This window comes from Carassius auratus, chromosome 46, assembly GCF_003368295.1.
Source record: "Carassius auratus strain Wakin chromosome 46, ASM336829v1, whole genome shotgun sequence".
NCBI classification, from domain to species: Eukaryota; Metazoa; Chordata; class Actinopteri; order Cypriniformes; family Cyprinidae; genus Carassius; species Carassius auratus.
In genome coordinates this window covers 8,370,341-8,384,980 of record NC_039288.1, presented here as the reverse complement: position 1 = coordinate 8,384,980, position 14,640 = coordinate 8,370,341, and the positions used below count along the sequence as shown (strand labels likewise).

At 47.2% G+C, this 14,640-nt stretch overlaps 1 protein-coding gene across 2 annotated transcripts in view; it reads left to right on the top strand.

Annotated features, from left to right (window-relative positions):
* Positions 1–14,640, top strand: part of LOC113064066 (serine/threonine-protein phosphatase 2B catalytic subunit alpha isoform-like) — a 60,229-nt gene that overhangs the window by 15,254 nt on the left and 30,335 nt on the right. For both annotated transcript variants that reach the window (XM_026234594.1, XM_026234593.1), the window contains exon 2: positions 12,355–12,555. In XM_026234594.1, the coding sequence (XP_026090379.1) occupies positions 12,355–12,555 (201 nt within the window). The remainder of the gene's footprint in view (positions 1–12,354; positions 12,556–14,640) is intronic.

Below are 14,640 nucleotides of genomic sequence, written 5' to 3'. Positions count from 1 at the left end.
AGATGTTTCAGAAGAGATCTCAGCAGTGTTTCACATTGTCCTCGGTTTTCCCAAAATAGCAAAGTCTGCATTCAAAAGACAGATGATCACTTTGTTTTAAGAAGTGGTGTGGACAGTTCAGAGAATACAGAGATCTGTGCTGTTTGTGATTTCACAAAATGGTGATGGCTTGGCTCATGAATATTAATTACCTCATGCAGAAATGATTGAACATAATCTTTTAGTAAACAATGTCTAAATGAGGTATTGATCTTGAAGATCAAGTAGCCTATGTTGCTGTTAAATCTTTTTGAAATAATTACTGTGCCATTTTGCATTTCATTTATTTACTTTTTTTGTGTGTGATGTTCCCTCTTTGCATATGAGGGGATCTGGGATCTAGTCCCCCTTAATCTAACTTTTTTTTTTAATAAACCAAAAATGTAGTGGTTTGCAGGGCATTTTCAAATAAATGTTGACACATTTGTCTTCAGTGGAATTGATTGCAGGCCAAAGAAAAGCTGTGTGAACATTGCCGTCGGTGCTTTCCAGTGATTGATAACTACAACAAAATAGCTTTATGCTGTACATGCTAAAGGCTACCTGACTAGCAGCAGTATATATAAATGGGGTTTCTGAATTTCATGTACACATATCTTACATAAAAGACATATGAAATGTTAATATGCTGTCATATTTTACATCGTTCTGTGAATTTTCATCCAGTCATTTCAATAGGAATCCACACAGTTGGGAATGTCATGTGAGGGCAAAAGATTTCCTCAGAGATTTCTCAATGGGTTCAAATTGGTTCTGACCAGCAGAACACTGCTTGGATTGAAAGTGAGATCAGTGGGAGCAGTGTTTCATACATTTCTACACTGCTGACAATAAACTGCCTTTTTTCCAGTGATATTTCACTAATGTGAATGATGTTTAGATTTATTAAAATTCACATGACCAAGGAGACCAAACATATGCAAATATGCAGAAGCAATGCAAGCGCACACACACACACTTGGAACGCTGTTAAAATCATATGCTAGGCCTAGTCTTATTATCCCAGCAGCAGGAACATGAGATTTCTCTTTTTCCCCCTTAAGTCAAACATGAATTATTTAGCATTGTGTTGATCACGTTGAGTCTCTGCCCCGAGCTTCCCTCCCCAGCTCCCCTACTGTATTTCTGTGTGTGTGTGTGTGTGTGTGTGTGTGTGTGTGTGTGTGGTTGCTAGCCTCTACTCAGCAATCCAAAATGCATGTTTTTCTCACAGAATTACCCATATCTCCGTCTTATTCTGAAATCCTGATCTGAGTGACTATGTCATCGTGTAGCTATCCGAACAATGTGTAGCTTTTCTTCTCAATGGCACTGTAACTGCACTCAGTAATTATTTCTGTACAGTGTGGGGTGAATCTTCGCAAGCACACATGCGTAAATAATTCACCATGCCAATGTTTTGTCGAAGCCAAGTCCCACATTATCAGTGTACACATTACTGAGTCATATCTGAAAGAAACTGCCTTTGCCCCAATTTTCGGTGCAGATATAGTTTTCTCCGTCTAATTTCTAAACGTAATTTTCACGCAGCTGAGAATCGGCACGTCGTCTGCCGCACCTTTATTAATTATTCACATCCAGCTCTTTGGAAGCTTAATAAGCAGCTGTTATTATGACTTGTCAGTCAACTAACTCATAGCTGTGGCTTTGTTTTTGTGATAAAAGGCCAATTTTGCATGATTGTAAGTGAGTTTAGCGGGCAAGCAATGATGCTAGGCAGCCATTATTGAAGAAAAACAGTTTTGTGAGGAGTTAAGTAAACAGAGAGTCATTAAGAGTGGGTCATCTAGGCTAGTTGACTCTAATTCTCATCTAATTAAAAAGTGAGGTCAGTTTGTTTTATTTTTAGTGTCACAGGTCAGGGGGGCCAAGCTGGACTGCGCCCTCCCCTAAACCAGGACCACCTCGAGGAGCGTATCAGAGGGAAGAGTCGGAGACAGAGAATAAATTTAACAAGTTTTATTTTGAAGTAAAAACAAATTGGGAATCCTAAACTAAAATCTTCTTTGTTACCCTCAGGGCTTGAAGGTAAACAATGCAGCGACCGGGGACTCTCCCGCCCTCTTCCTCTGTGCGGGCCCCGCAATAGATGGACAGATGGGTGGTCAAGTAGGTATTTCACAGGTGGGAATACAATCGGCAAGCCCGCAGTCTGGTAAGTCTCCTCTGGTAATTAAATACTTCCAAACTCCCTTCCCTTCTTCACAGATGCAGAATCTGGGACGGATGGATATCGGTCAGGTCCGTACACGGCAGATACACAGCCTTGAGGTGGGGATGTGTTTGGCAAGTGAGGGGTCCGGTAAGTCTCCTCCGGTAAGTATGTAATTCCAGCCTTCCTTCCTTCTTCCACAGGTACGGAATTTGAGGCGAATGATATCAGTCAAGTACGTATACGGCAGGTGCACGGTCTTCAGTAAGGTGGCTTCTCCTGACACCGTCAGAGTGGATATTCCAGACAAAGCGTGCCCCTCTCACGTTCGTGACAAAGGACAGTCACCTCTCTCAGCACAGGTGGGCCACAAGGATGCAACAAACTCTAAGTCAACAGGCTGTGCAGGGTTTCTACTGAAACAGACAGAATGGATGCTTCAGACAAAGTATACAGTTCACATGCGTTGGAAGGAACGAACACTTCTCACAATACGGATGAATAGCAGGGATACAGCAGACTCGAAGTCAACAGGCTGAATGGGGCTTCCTCATACAGATGAGTAGCAGGGATACAGCAGGCTCGAAGTCAACAGGCTGAATGGGGCTTCCTCATACAGATGAGTAGCAGGGATACAGCAGGCTCGAAGTCAACAGGCTGAATGGGGCTTCTTCTGAGACAGACAGAATGGATGTTTCAGGCAAGTATACAGTTCATATGCATTGGAAGGAACGAATACTTCTCACAATACAGGCGAATAGCAGGGATACAGCAGACTCGAAGTCAACAGGCTGAATGTGGGCTTCTTCATACAGTTGAATGGCAGGGATACAGCAGACTCGAAGTCAACAGGCTGAATGGGGCTTCTTCTGAGACAGACAGAATGGATGTTTCAGGCAAGTATACAATTCACATGTATTGGAAGGAGCGAACACCTCTCACCATACAGTTGAATGGCAGGGATACAGCAGACTCGAAGTCAACAGGCTGAATGGGGCTTCTTCTGAGACGGACAGACTGGATGTTTCAGGCAAGTATACAATTCACATGTATTGGAAGGAGCGAACACCTCTCACCATACAGTTGAATGGCAGGAATACAGCAGACTCGAAGTCAACAGGTTGCACAGAGCTTTTCTGAGGCAGATAGTAAATATTTCAACAGGGCATCTCTTCTCCTATTAGCACAACAGAGGGGTTAATTCACATCCCAGATGATAAATCCTCAACATCCAGACAGTTGGAACAAATCAGTGTCGCAGGACTCTTACTATTGACAGTCAGCCCTCATGACACATAGAGAGTGCATGGCAAACAGGAATGTAGCTTACACACACACACGACAATTCCACTTCAAACATATATTGTGGGGGGAAACATCAATTTTAGCCACTGCAAACTCACTTCACGACGTGCAATTTAAAGCCAGCACTCACATTCGGGTTTCTGTCCGAAGGGAAGGGGGAGGGCGCAATCCTCACTGCCACGGAGGATGTTCTGAGATGTTTTTCTTCACAGTCACAGGCAGAGTTCACATCACCATTTATAGAGGAGGGAGAGGTAAGAGTTCGGTAATGAATCAATACAATCCACTCAGTGATATTTATGATCGTGATCCAAACACTCCAAACCACATCCAATTCAGTGTCAAACGTGTGCAATTACAAGACTCAGTTCTCAGTTACTTAGCTCCTCTCCAATGCAAACAGGGTATTTCACTCTCCTTCTGTTGTCCTCGAATCCCTCAGCAAAGCAACACTTTCCACTTCATTCACCCGTCCTCCAGCCACTATTACCACCCAATAAAACGACTTTTCACAAGGGAGAAAAACCACACGCACCACCTCTCTCTCTTGCTTTTTATCCTCTCCACTGTTGATGAGGCCTCACGCAAACTCTGAGTAAATCCCCCACACCTGTTGCCAATCCATCATTTGGGGTTGTCACAGCAACAAACACACACACAGGCCTGGGAACAGAGTTACACTCAAAGCGTTTCCCCGGGAACACTGCTTCAGCGGGAATAAGTTCCACATGCCATTTGTCACACTGTGACATACCCCCCCGCCAAACCGTTCTAGTCCCGAGAACGGTCTCCAGACACCCAGTCTCCAAACCTAGCTGGAGGCTGACCTCGATTTTCACGCTGGGACCGTCGAGGTGGGGAAATGGGTGCTTCAGGTCGTAGCCCTAGGCCCAGGCCTCCTGGAATCACCGCCCATCCTACCAGCGGGGGCATCCCGGACGTTTCAACCGGTGGATTCTCTACAACACGTTTTGGGTAGTTTGGGCAAGGGCGGATCAAATTTCGATGTAACACCCGTTCGGGGCCCGCCTTTCCTTCTGGCCGCAATACATATACGGGTTGGTCTGGGTGTGGCTGTCGCAAAACGACAAACGGCTGAGCCTCCCACCGGTCACTCAATTTTCCCTTCCCTTGTCGGCGATTATCCCGCACCAGCACCCTCTCCCCTGGTAGTAACGGTGCCTCTCGAGCCGTCCGGTCATACAACCTCTTGTTCTTCAACGCTGCTCGGTTAATCCGGCCCGAGACTCGTTCGTATGCCGACTGGAGGCGTTGATGATGTCCCGTCACCCAATCTGTCAAACTACCTCCCTCTTCCCCTGCAGTGGTCCCCAGAAGCATATCCATCGGAAGTCTCACATGTCTGCCGAACATCAGGTAGGTGGGGGCGTAACCAGTGGTACTGTGTACACTGTTGTTATAGGCCTGTACCATCGCCGGGAGTCTGTCGACCCAATGGCCTTGCTGTTCCTCCTCTAAGGTTCCTAATAAACTCAGCAAGGTCTGATTAAACCTCTCACACCCCCCGTTCCCTTGGGGGTGATAGGGAGTCGTATGGGTCTTCTTGCATCCGTACAGTTGGCACAGCTCATGGATCACCCTGGACTCAAAGTTGGTTCCTTGGTCTGAGTGGAAAATTTCAGGGCATCCAAATGGTTGGATCACATACCTCCAAAGGGCGTTGGCAGTCGTAATGGCGGTTTGGTCCACAGTTGGGATGGCCCAAGCATACTTAGTAAACAGATCGGTTACCACAAGGATGTTCTGGATCCGATCCACTGGCCGTCCCAAAGTCAGATAATCCATGGCCACCATATGTAGCGGTGCCTTGGCCTGCATCGGAACCAGCGGTGCCCGTACGTCCTTCTTGGTCTTAAACAACGTGCAGCGTGGGCACCTCTGAAGGTAAGTCCTCGTGGCACCCTCCATTCCGGGCCAGTAGAAGTGTCGCCTCACCAGTGCCAATGTCCTCTCCTGCCCCTGATGTCCCATCTTGGTGTGATATGCCTCCAATAAAGCCTGACAACGCCCTTCAGGGACCACGATTTGACAGACCTCATCGCCCCGACCTGGGTCCTGGAGGGCCCTACAGAGCACACCTTCCTTCAAATAGAGTCTCCCCCTCTGTCCCAGCAGGCCCCGCACAATCCGAGTCTGAGTCCGGCGTTCCACACCCTCAGGCCAGGCCTTCTGTTCTAGCCACGTTCGAACCAACGCTACATCTCCGTCTTCGCCCTGCCACCGCCTCCATCGCTGTGGGTCCCACCCCCAACAAGGGGGGGGTTCCTCCGATACTTGCCCTGGTGCCTCTACAACTCCCACCATCAGTCCCTCATCGGACCCCGCTTCTGGTGCTGGTACCTGACCTGCCGATCCTTCGCCGGGTAACCTTGATAGTACATCGGCATTAGTGTGTTCTCTTCCTGGCCGGTACTGGAGCTGATAATCAAAATTGGCCAGTTGGGCCACCCAGCGTTGTTCCACCGCCCCCAGTTTAGCAGTCTGCAAATGAACCAACGGGTTATTGTCCGTGACGACCCGTACCTTGGCTCCCCACAAGTAATCCTTGAACTTTTCACACAACGCCCACTTCACTGCCAGTAACTCAAGCTTAAAAGAACTGTAATTGGCGTCGTTCTTCTCCGTTGGATGTAAACTTCGGCTTGCATAGGCGATTACCTTTTCCTCTCCCTGTTGCTTCTGGGCCAAGACAGCCCCCAAGCCCAGGTGGCTAGCGTCGGTATACAGGATGAAGGGTTGTGTGAAGTCAGCGTAGGCTAGGATCGGGGCCTGTAGTAGTTCCTGCTTGAGTTTCTGGAAGGCAGCTTCACAGGCCGGATCCCATTGGATCGAAGGGGACCCTCGGCCACGAACTCGTCCCATACCTCCCAGCAACTGGTTGATCGGCCTAGCGATTTTAGAGAAATCCTTAATGAATCGCCTATAGTAACCCACGAAGCCCAGGAATGAACGAACCTGGCGCACCGTCTTGGGCGCAGCCCACTCCTGCACTGCCACCACCTTCTCGGGATCAACTGAAATCCCCGCTGCACTCACCACATGCCCCAAGAATTTAACCTCTTTGCGGAAGAGCTGGCACTTGTCTGGCTGGAGCTTCAACCCATATCGCTCTAGGGAACGGAAGACTTGCTCTAGGTGCTCGAGATGGGACTTGAAATCTGGGGAGTAGACAATGACGTCGTCTAGATAGACGAGGGTGGAATCCATCAGTTGGTTGCCTAAACAACGCTGCATCAGCCGTTGGAACGTGGCTGGGGCGTTGCAAAGGCCAAACGGCATCCGGTCCCATTCATATAGGCCAAAGGGGGTAGTGAATGCAGTCTTCTCCCGGTCATGCTCGTCCATCTGCACCTGCCAGTAACCGCTGGCCAAGTCAAGGGTGGAATACCAGGTGGCTTGTGTGAGGCTCGTGAGAGAGTCTTCAACTCGAGGCAACGGGAAAGCATCCCTTTTGGTGACTTGATTCAGCCTTCGGTAATCCACACAAAACCTCCAGGAACCAGTTTTCTTTCGAACCAGTACTATCGGGGCAGCCCAAGGGCTACTGCTCTCTCGAATAATCCCCTTGTCAAGCATCCCTCGCAAAAGGGTGCGGACCTCTGAATACAAGGTCGGGGGCACGGGTCGATAGCGCTCTCGGCTGGGTGCAGCATCCCCAGTTGGGATTTGATGTCGCACCACATCCGTGCGGCCGTAATCCTCATCGTGAGTGGAAAACAAGTGCTGCCATTCCATCAAGAACTCTTGGAGTTGTCCCAATTGCTCTTCTCCTAGTCCTTCACCCCGTAAAGACTCCCCCATCAGGTGGGTAGGCAACCCTCCTCCTATCTCTCCCGCCCCCGAACCTGCTCGTGTCAGGGCCACCTCTACCACTGTCGGGCCTACCCGATTGAAGTTGACTTCACCCTGTTCACGAACCTGCTGGGGCCTCACTGAGGTCACCCGGGCCAAACGCTGGTGACGATACAAGTGAACAGGGAAAGGATTCATGTTCCTGACTCGCACTGAGACCCGGCCCCCCTGAACAGTCGCCAATCCTCGAGCAACTTCCACCTTGGGACCATCTTCATGGGGTTCCACCATGACCCAATCTTCCGGACTATAAAGTCGAGGAGGCAACCTGACCCCGACCAAAGCCTCACTCTGAGCTGGAATGGACAAGGCGTAACGGCAGGCTACTCTTCCCGTGCTTTCCCGATCCCCCTGTTGTTCGGCCAGACATACTCGACGGCAGTCGGCCCTGATGCGGTCCCACTCCTGCCCGGCTGATGTTGCAGCTGTTCGAGCCGGTCTACTTCGGAACAGCTCCTCCCAACAGTCTGAAATGACGTTCATCCCAATCAGGGCACGATGAGACCCCAGGCATGTGTCTCGTACGACCACCACTCCTTTCTGTGGCACCACTACTCCCTGAATCTTTAGATCAGTCACAAGGTATCCCACATACGGGATGTCAAGACCATTCGCCCCACGTAGCGTCAACCAGGGGGCTTCCGCAGGTGGACGACCTTCGGTGCCAAACAACTCATGGGCCAAGCTTTCGGTGAATAGGGTCACTTGGGAGCCTGTATCCAAGAGGCACTGCACTTTCTGGTCATTGACCTGAACCACCACCACTGGGCAACAGCCCACCAGGCGGCTCCTAGAAGTTGTAGGCAGAGAGGGGTCTGATAAGGGGGTCCCGACCACTTGACCCACAGTGGCCGGAAACTCTAAAAACCCCCTTGCGATGCACGTTGAGCAGGACACTGACGGAAGTAATGTCCCGGCTCTCCACAGCCGTTGCAGATGGGACGCCCACGCTCATCCCACTGAAATCGCGAGCCAGAAGGTCGGGATGGACGGCGGTCGGGAGGACGGTTCCCATCAGAGTAAGCCCGCTCCCGCGGTAAAGAGGACAACTGGAGGCGCTCTCGCCGAAGCTCCTCCATAAAAGATTTAGATAGGTCAGACATTTGTTCCCGCACATCTCTCTTCAACTCCTCCCGGAGGGCCTGCTTCCAGTCAGATGTCGTAGTAGTCGAAGGGGTGCTAACAACATTCGTGGCTAGGCAGCTGGGAGGATCTACATTCTCCATGTGGTCACACTCAAGGGCCAGTGCTTCTTGTCGAAGCTCTTCAAAGGTCAGGTTCGGGGTTCGTCGAAATTGCACCCGCAGACTCTGACGCACAGGGCCTTCCCGCAGCCCCACTAAAAACTGATCTCGTAGTAAAACCTCTTCGCCCCCCAGGCCATGATCCTGTCTCCCTGTAAGTCTAGAAAACTGTTCCCGTAATTGTAGGGTAAATGCCCGAACAGATTGCCGAGGGCCTTGCCGAGAATTGAAAAATTGCGTCCTCAGAACAGCTACCGGGGTGGTGTCTCCATATTGTCCCGTGAGGAAGTCAAAAATGGCCTGGACAGTCGCTCGAGTTGCTGCCGGTGCCGCCTGAACTTCTCTCCTCGCTTCCCCTTCCAAAGAGTTTAAAACAAACTGAACCTGCTGCGGGGCACTCAGACCTTGGAGCCCTGCCAGGTACTCCACCTGTACCTTCCACATCGACAAGCTCATTTCGGATCCCGGGCCTCCATACTTCGGAGCCCACGGAGCCCCCATAAAGATTGGCACGACGGGTTGCCGTGCCCCAAGCACTTCCTCTTCTGCCATCTCGACCTCTGGTCGCTCAACTCGAGGTAGAACCCTGCCGACTACGCCAATCTGTCACAGGTCAGGGGGGCCAAGCTGGACTGCGCCCTCCCCTAAACCAGGACCACCTCGAGGAGCGTATCAGAGGGAAGAGTCGGAGACAGAGAATAAATTTAACAAGTTTTATTTTGAAGTAAAAACAAATTGGGAATCCTAAACTAAAATCTTCTTTGTTACCCTCAGGGCTTGAAGGTAAACAATGCAGCGACCGGGGACTCTCCCGCCCTCTTCCTCTGTGCGGGCCCCGCAATAGATGGACAGATGGGTGGTCAAGTAGGTATTTCACAGGTGGGAATACAATCGGCAAGCCCGCAGTCTGGTAAGTCTCCTCTGGTAATTAAATACTTCCAAACTCCCTTCCCTTCTTCACAGATGCAGAATCTGGGACGGATGGATATCGGTCAGGTCCGTACACGGCAGATACACAGCCTTGAGGTGGGGATGTGTTTGGCAAGTGAGGGGTCCGGTAAGTCTCCTCCGGTAAGTATGTAATTCCAGCCTTCCTTCCTTCTTCCACAGGTACGGAATTTGAGGCGAATGATATCAGTCAAGTACGTATACGGCAGGTGCACGGTCTTCAGTAAGGTGGCTTCTCCTGACACCGTCAGAGTGGATATTCCAGACAAAGCGTGCCCCTCTCACGTTCGTGACAAAGGACAGTCACCTCTCTCAGCACAGGTGGGCCACAAGGATGCAACAAACTCTAAGTCAACAGGCTGTGCAGGGTTTCTACTGAAACAGACAGAATGGATGCTTCAGACAAAGTATACAGTTCACATGCGTTGGAAGGAACGAACACTTCTCACAATACGGATGAATAGCAGGGATACAGCAGACTCGAAGTCAACAGGCTGAATGGGGCTTCCTCATACAGATGAGTAGCAGGGATACAGCAGGCTCGAAGTCAACAGGCTGAATGGGGCTTCCTCATACAGATGAGTAGCAGGGATACAGCAGGCTCGAAGTCAACAGGCTGAATGGGGCTTCTTCTGAGACAGACAGAATGGATGTTTCAGGCAAGTATACAGTTCATATGCATTGGAAGGAACGAATACTTCTCACAATACAGGCGAATAGCAGGGATACAGCAGACTCGAAGTCAACAGGCTGAATGTGGGCTTCTTCATACAGTTGAATGGCAGGGATACAGCAGACTCGAAGTCAACAGGCTGAATGGGGCTTCTTCTGAGACAGACAGAATGGATGTTTCAGGCAAGTATACAATTCACATGTATTGGAAGGAGCGAACACCTCTCACCATACAGTTGAATGGCAGGGATACAGCAGACTCGAAGTCAACAGGCTGAATGGGGCTTCTTCTGAGACGGACAGACTGGATGTTTCAGGCAAGTATACAATTCACATGTATTGGAAGGAGCGAACACCTCTCACCATACAGTTGAATGGCAGGAATACAGCAGACTCGAAGTCAACAGGTTGCACAGAGCTTTTCTGAGGCAGATAGTAAATATTTCAACAGGGCATCTCTTCTCCTATTAGCACAACAGAGGGGTTAATTCACATCCCAGATGATAAATCCTCAACATCCAGACAGTTGGAACAAATCAGTGTCGCAGGACTCTTACTATTGACAGTCAGCCCTCATGACACATAGAGAGTGCATGGCAAACAGGAATGTAGCTTACACACACACACGACAATTCCACTTCAAACATATATTGTGGGGGGAAACATCAATTTTAGCCACTGCAAACTCACTTCACGACGTGCAATTTAAAGCCAGCACTCACATTCGGGTTTCTGTCCGAAGGGAAGGGGGAGGGCGCAATCCTCACTGCCACGGAGGATGTTCTGAGATGTTTTTCTTCACAGTCACAGGCAGAGTTCACATCACCATTTATAGAGGAGGGAGAGGTAAGAGTTCGGTAATGAATCAATACAATCCACTCAGTGATATTTATGATCGTGATCCAAACACTCCAAACCACATCCAATTCAGTGTCAAACGTGTGCAATTACAAGACTCAGTTCTCAGTTACTTAGCTCCTCTCCAATGCAAACAGGGTATTTCACTCTCCTTCTGTTGTCCTCGAATCCCTCAGCAAAGCAACACTTTCCACTTCATTCACCCGTCCTCCAGCCACTATTACCACCCAATAAAACGACTTTTCACAAGGGAGAAAAACCACACGCACCACCTCTCTCTCTTGCTTTTTATCCTCTCCACTGTTGATGAGGCCTCACGCAAACTCTGAGTAAATCCCCCACACCTGTTGCCAATCCATCATTTGGGGTTGTCACAGCAACAAACACACACACAGGCCTGGGAACAGAGTTACACTCAAAGCGTTTCCCCGGGAACACTGCTTCAGCGGGAATAAGTTCCACATGCCATTTGTCACACTGTGACATTAGTGATGGTGTTTTATTAAGCATGTTAACTGTTAGCATGCTAACTCCATCCAGCTGTTGTTGAACGTCCTTCAACGTACGTCTTTGTTTCTTTTTGAAAGAAATGATTATTTTTTTTTTCATTAAGAATGCATTCAGTTGAACAGTGACAGGAAATTCTTGTTGGAGATGTTAGAAAAGATTTTTCAAATAAATGCTGTTGTTTTGAATGTTTTATTTATCAAAGAAACAGGGGGGGGGGGGTGCCTCAAAAATATTAAACTGCACTATTGTACAATATTGTACAATATTTCTTAAGCACCGAAGCAGCATATTATAATGATTTATGAAGCATTCTGATTCTGAATGATTTCTAAAGACCAGAGATATTATAATAACTAAAACTAAAAACAATTTTTGTTACAGTACTTTAAATAACATAGAAGCTAATGGAAATAAAATAAGGTTAAGTTATAATGAATGTAATTAATTTAAATTGTATTAATATTACAGTTTTTACTTCAATTTTGATCACATAAATGCAGTCCTGTTGAGCATAAACTACTTCTAAAATACATTTGAAAAAAATATTTCTACAGATACTTCAACTAAGCCTTCTACTTATGATAAACATATTGTGTGGTCTCAGAAAGTATCTGAATCATAAAATGATGCAGTTGCAAAATATCCCCAGAGAATTGTTGCAGCTGACCACTGAGTTCTGCTTATACAACATATCAAAAGTGACATGTAACAATCAAGTTCTGTGGTTTTCTTTCTGTTTTGTGTTCCTCTCAGCCGTTCCCTTCCCCCTGAGTCATCGCCTCACCATGAAGGAGGTGTTTGACTGTGAGGGGAAGCCAAGGGTGGATCTACTGAAAGCCCACCTCACTAAAGAGGGCCGAGTGGAGGAGACTGTGGCCCTCCGAATCGTAAATGAAGGGGCCTCTATCTTACGCCAGGAGAAGACCATGCTGGACATAGAGGCACCTGTCACAGGTATTCTTTCCTCCTTGTTATGGTGACACATTCACCTCACATTCAATATGAAGATAAATATACAAAGTAGTAAAGAGGATGGTTTCATTTGACATGCATTTGAGTGCGTGTGTGCTGTTTTGCATCAGGTTTGGATATATTTTCAGACATTAGTCGATAAAGACCGTCTGTGCATTAGCATCTGTGTGTGTACGTAATGCAGTTTGTTATCTGACGCCGTCTGCATGTGTTAACTGTATATCAGTGACAACCTGCTTTGATACTGTCAGCAAACAGGACTAAAGAGAAGCGAGACAGCGAGAGTTTGAGAAAGAATGCACAATCCTGACCTCAAATACAAAAATAAACTCCAAAACACCCGACTGGGAGTTCAATGCATGAACAAGGCTGACAAAAACAAAAGGCGGCAAAGTGAGCAAGCGCTCGAGGTGTTTCCGTATGAAGTTTATCTGTGAAGGTAGCTGTCACTTTAAAGTTCGATCCCTTGTATATGTGCGAACATGTATATGTGTGTTTATTAATTCCCTTATTACCTGTCTTCACATCTGCTATGAGGTGAGAATAGAGGAAAACTACATTAGCTGTAAATTCAAACTAGGGTAATGTACGTACCATGTAAAGCATGTTTTTGTCTATTCAATGCCTTGTTGAGTACTAGAGTTGAGTACTTGATACCCGCGTCCATCTGCAGGAGTGTGTCAGCACACCAGCTGGCCGTGATTTCCAGTGTGTCATCCGCGTATGAGCCGCTTACTCCTGAAAGAAACAGGCTCTTGTGTAACCGCACACAAAAAATACTAATATGTAGAGATAATGGACATAGCTTGATTAGTTTTTTTTGTAACGTGATTCTGTTCACTTAAATGGTACATCCCCGTGAATACTTACAGGATTTTTAATGCTGTTTTTTGTGTTTTGGTTTATCTCATTTATAGTTAAGGAGTGAAGTTACGTATTTACACTGCAAAACAGTTTTTAATTAGTATATTTGTCTTGTTTTGCAGTGTAAGGATAAAAAAAAAAAGTTAAAATAAGATCTTGAATTCAGTTTATAATTTTTCTTTCTCTGTTGGCACATATTTTTCTGTTGTTTGAAGAATAAACCACACTTAGTTTTTTCTAGATTTATAAAATATACAGTAAATAAAAAACATGAATATATGCAAATAGAGTAAAAACAGTAATGACAATTGTTGTGTGTGTGTGTGTGTGTCAACTGTATTGTTTTATTAAGATTTTATTAGATTTTTTTTCTGGAAAACAAGAGAAAGATACTGATTACAAAAAATGACTTTTTTTTTTTATTGTTTTGTTTTGGCAGACTAAAAAACTGAGACTAACTTGTGTTGATATCACTGCACCAAAGGCCGTTTTTGGCAGCCGAAAAAGTCACACGGTCACAAGCTTCAGTGCATCAGGAGTCACTCGCTGCTGTGTTTTAAGACACAAAGCATCTGAGTTCACCCCGGTTCAGTCACAGTCTCACAGGAAGAGTTCAATTCCACTGTGCCCTTAGATTTGTCTGGTACAGTGCAGCTGTTAAAATCCATCAGTTGATCAGAGCGACCTGCAGAGCGAGAGAGAGATAAAGAGAGCATTTCTCTGCTGCACAACACACCTACACCTCTGAGTCATCTGCATCTAACAACTCAATATTCTCTCTCTCTCTAAATCTCTTCCCATCATCCAGTTCTGCTTGCACCCTGTGCGCCTGCAGTGGGTGATGTGAGAATAAGCATCTCCCCCCTTCACACTCGGCACTGCACAGTCACTGCCACACATGAAGAGAGATACTTACAATTATCACCATTTAGAGTGTGTGTGTGTGTGTGTGTGTGTGTGTGTTGGGTGCATGCTCGAATGTGTGATGTCTGTCCCTGTGCTCAGAATATTTCCCCAGATCAGCCAAAATTAGGCCAAGTGAAGTTTATGCCTGGCCATTGTCTATTATTAATATCAAAGGGATATGAAATATTCAGGAGGCACAGTGTACACAAGGACCTGTCATTGTCAGTAGATCCACTTCCTTTGTGATGCAGCATAATGGCAGACAAAGACATATCTTTTGCCGTTTGTCACTACCTT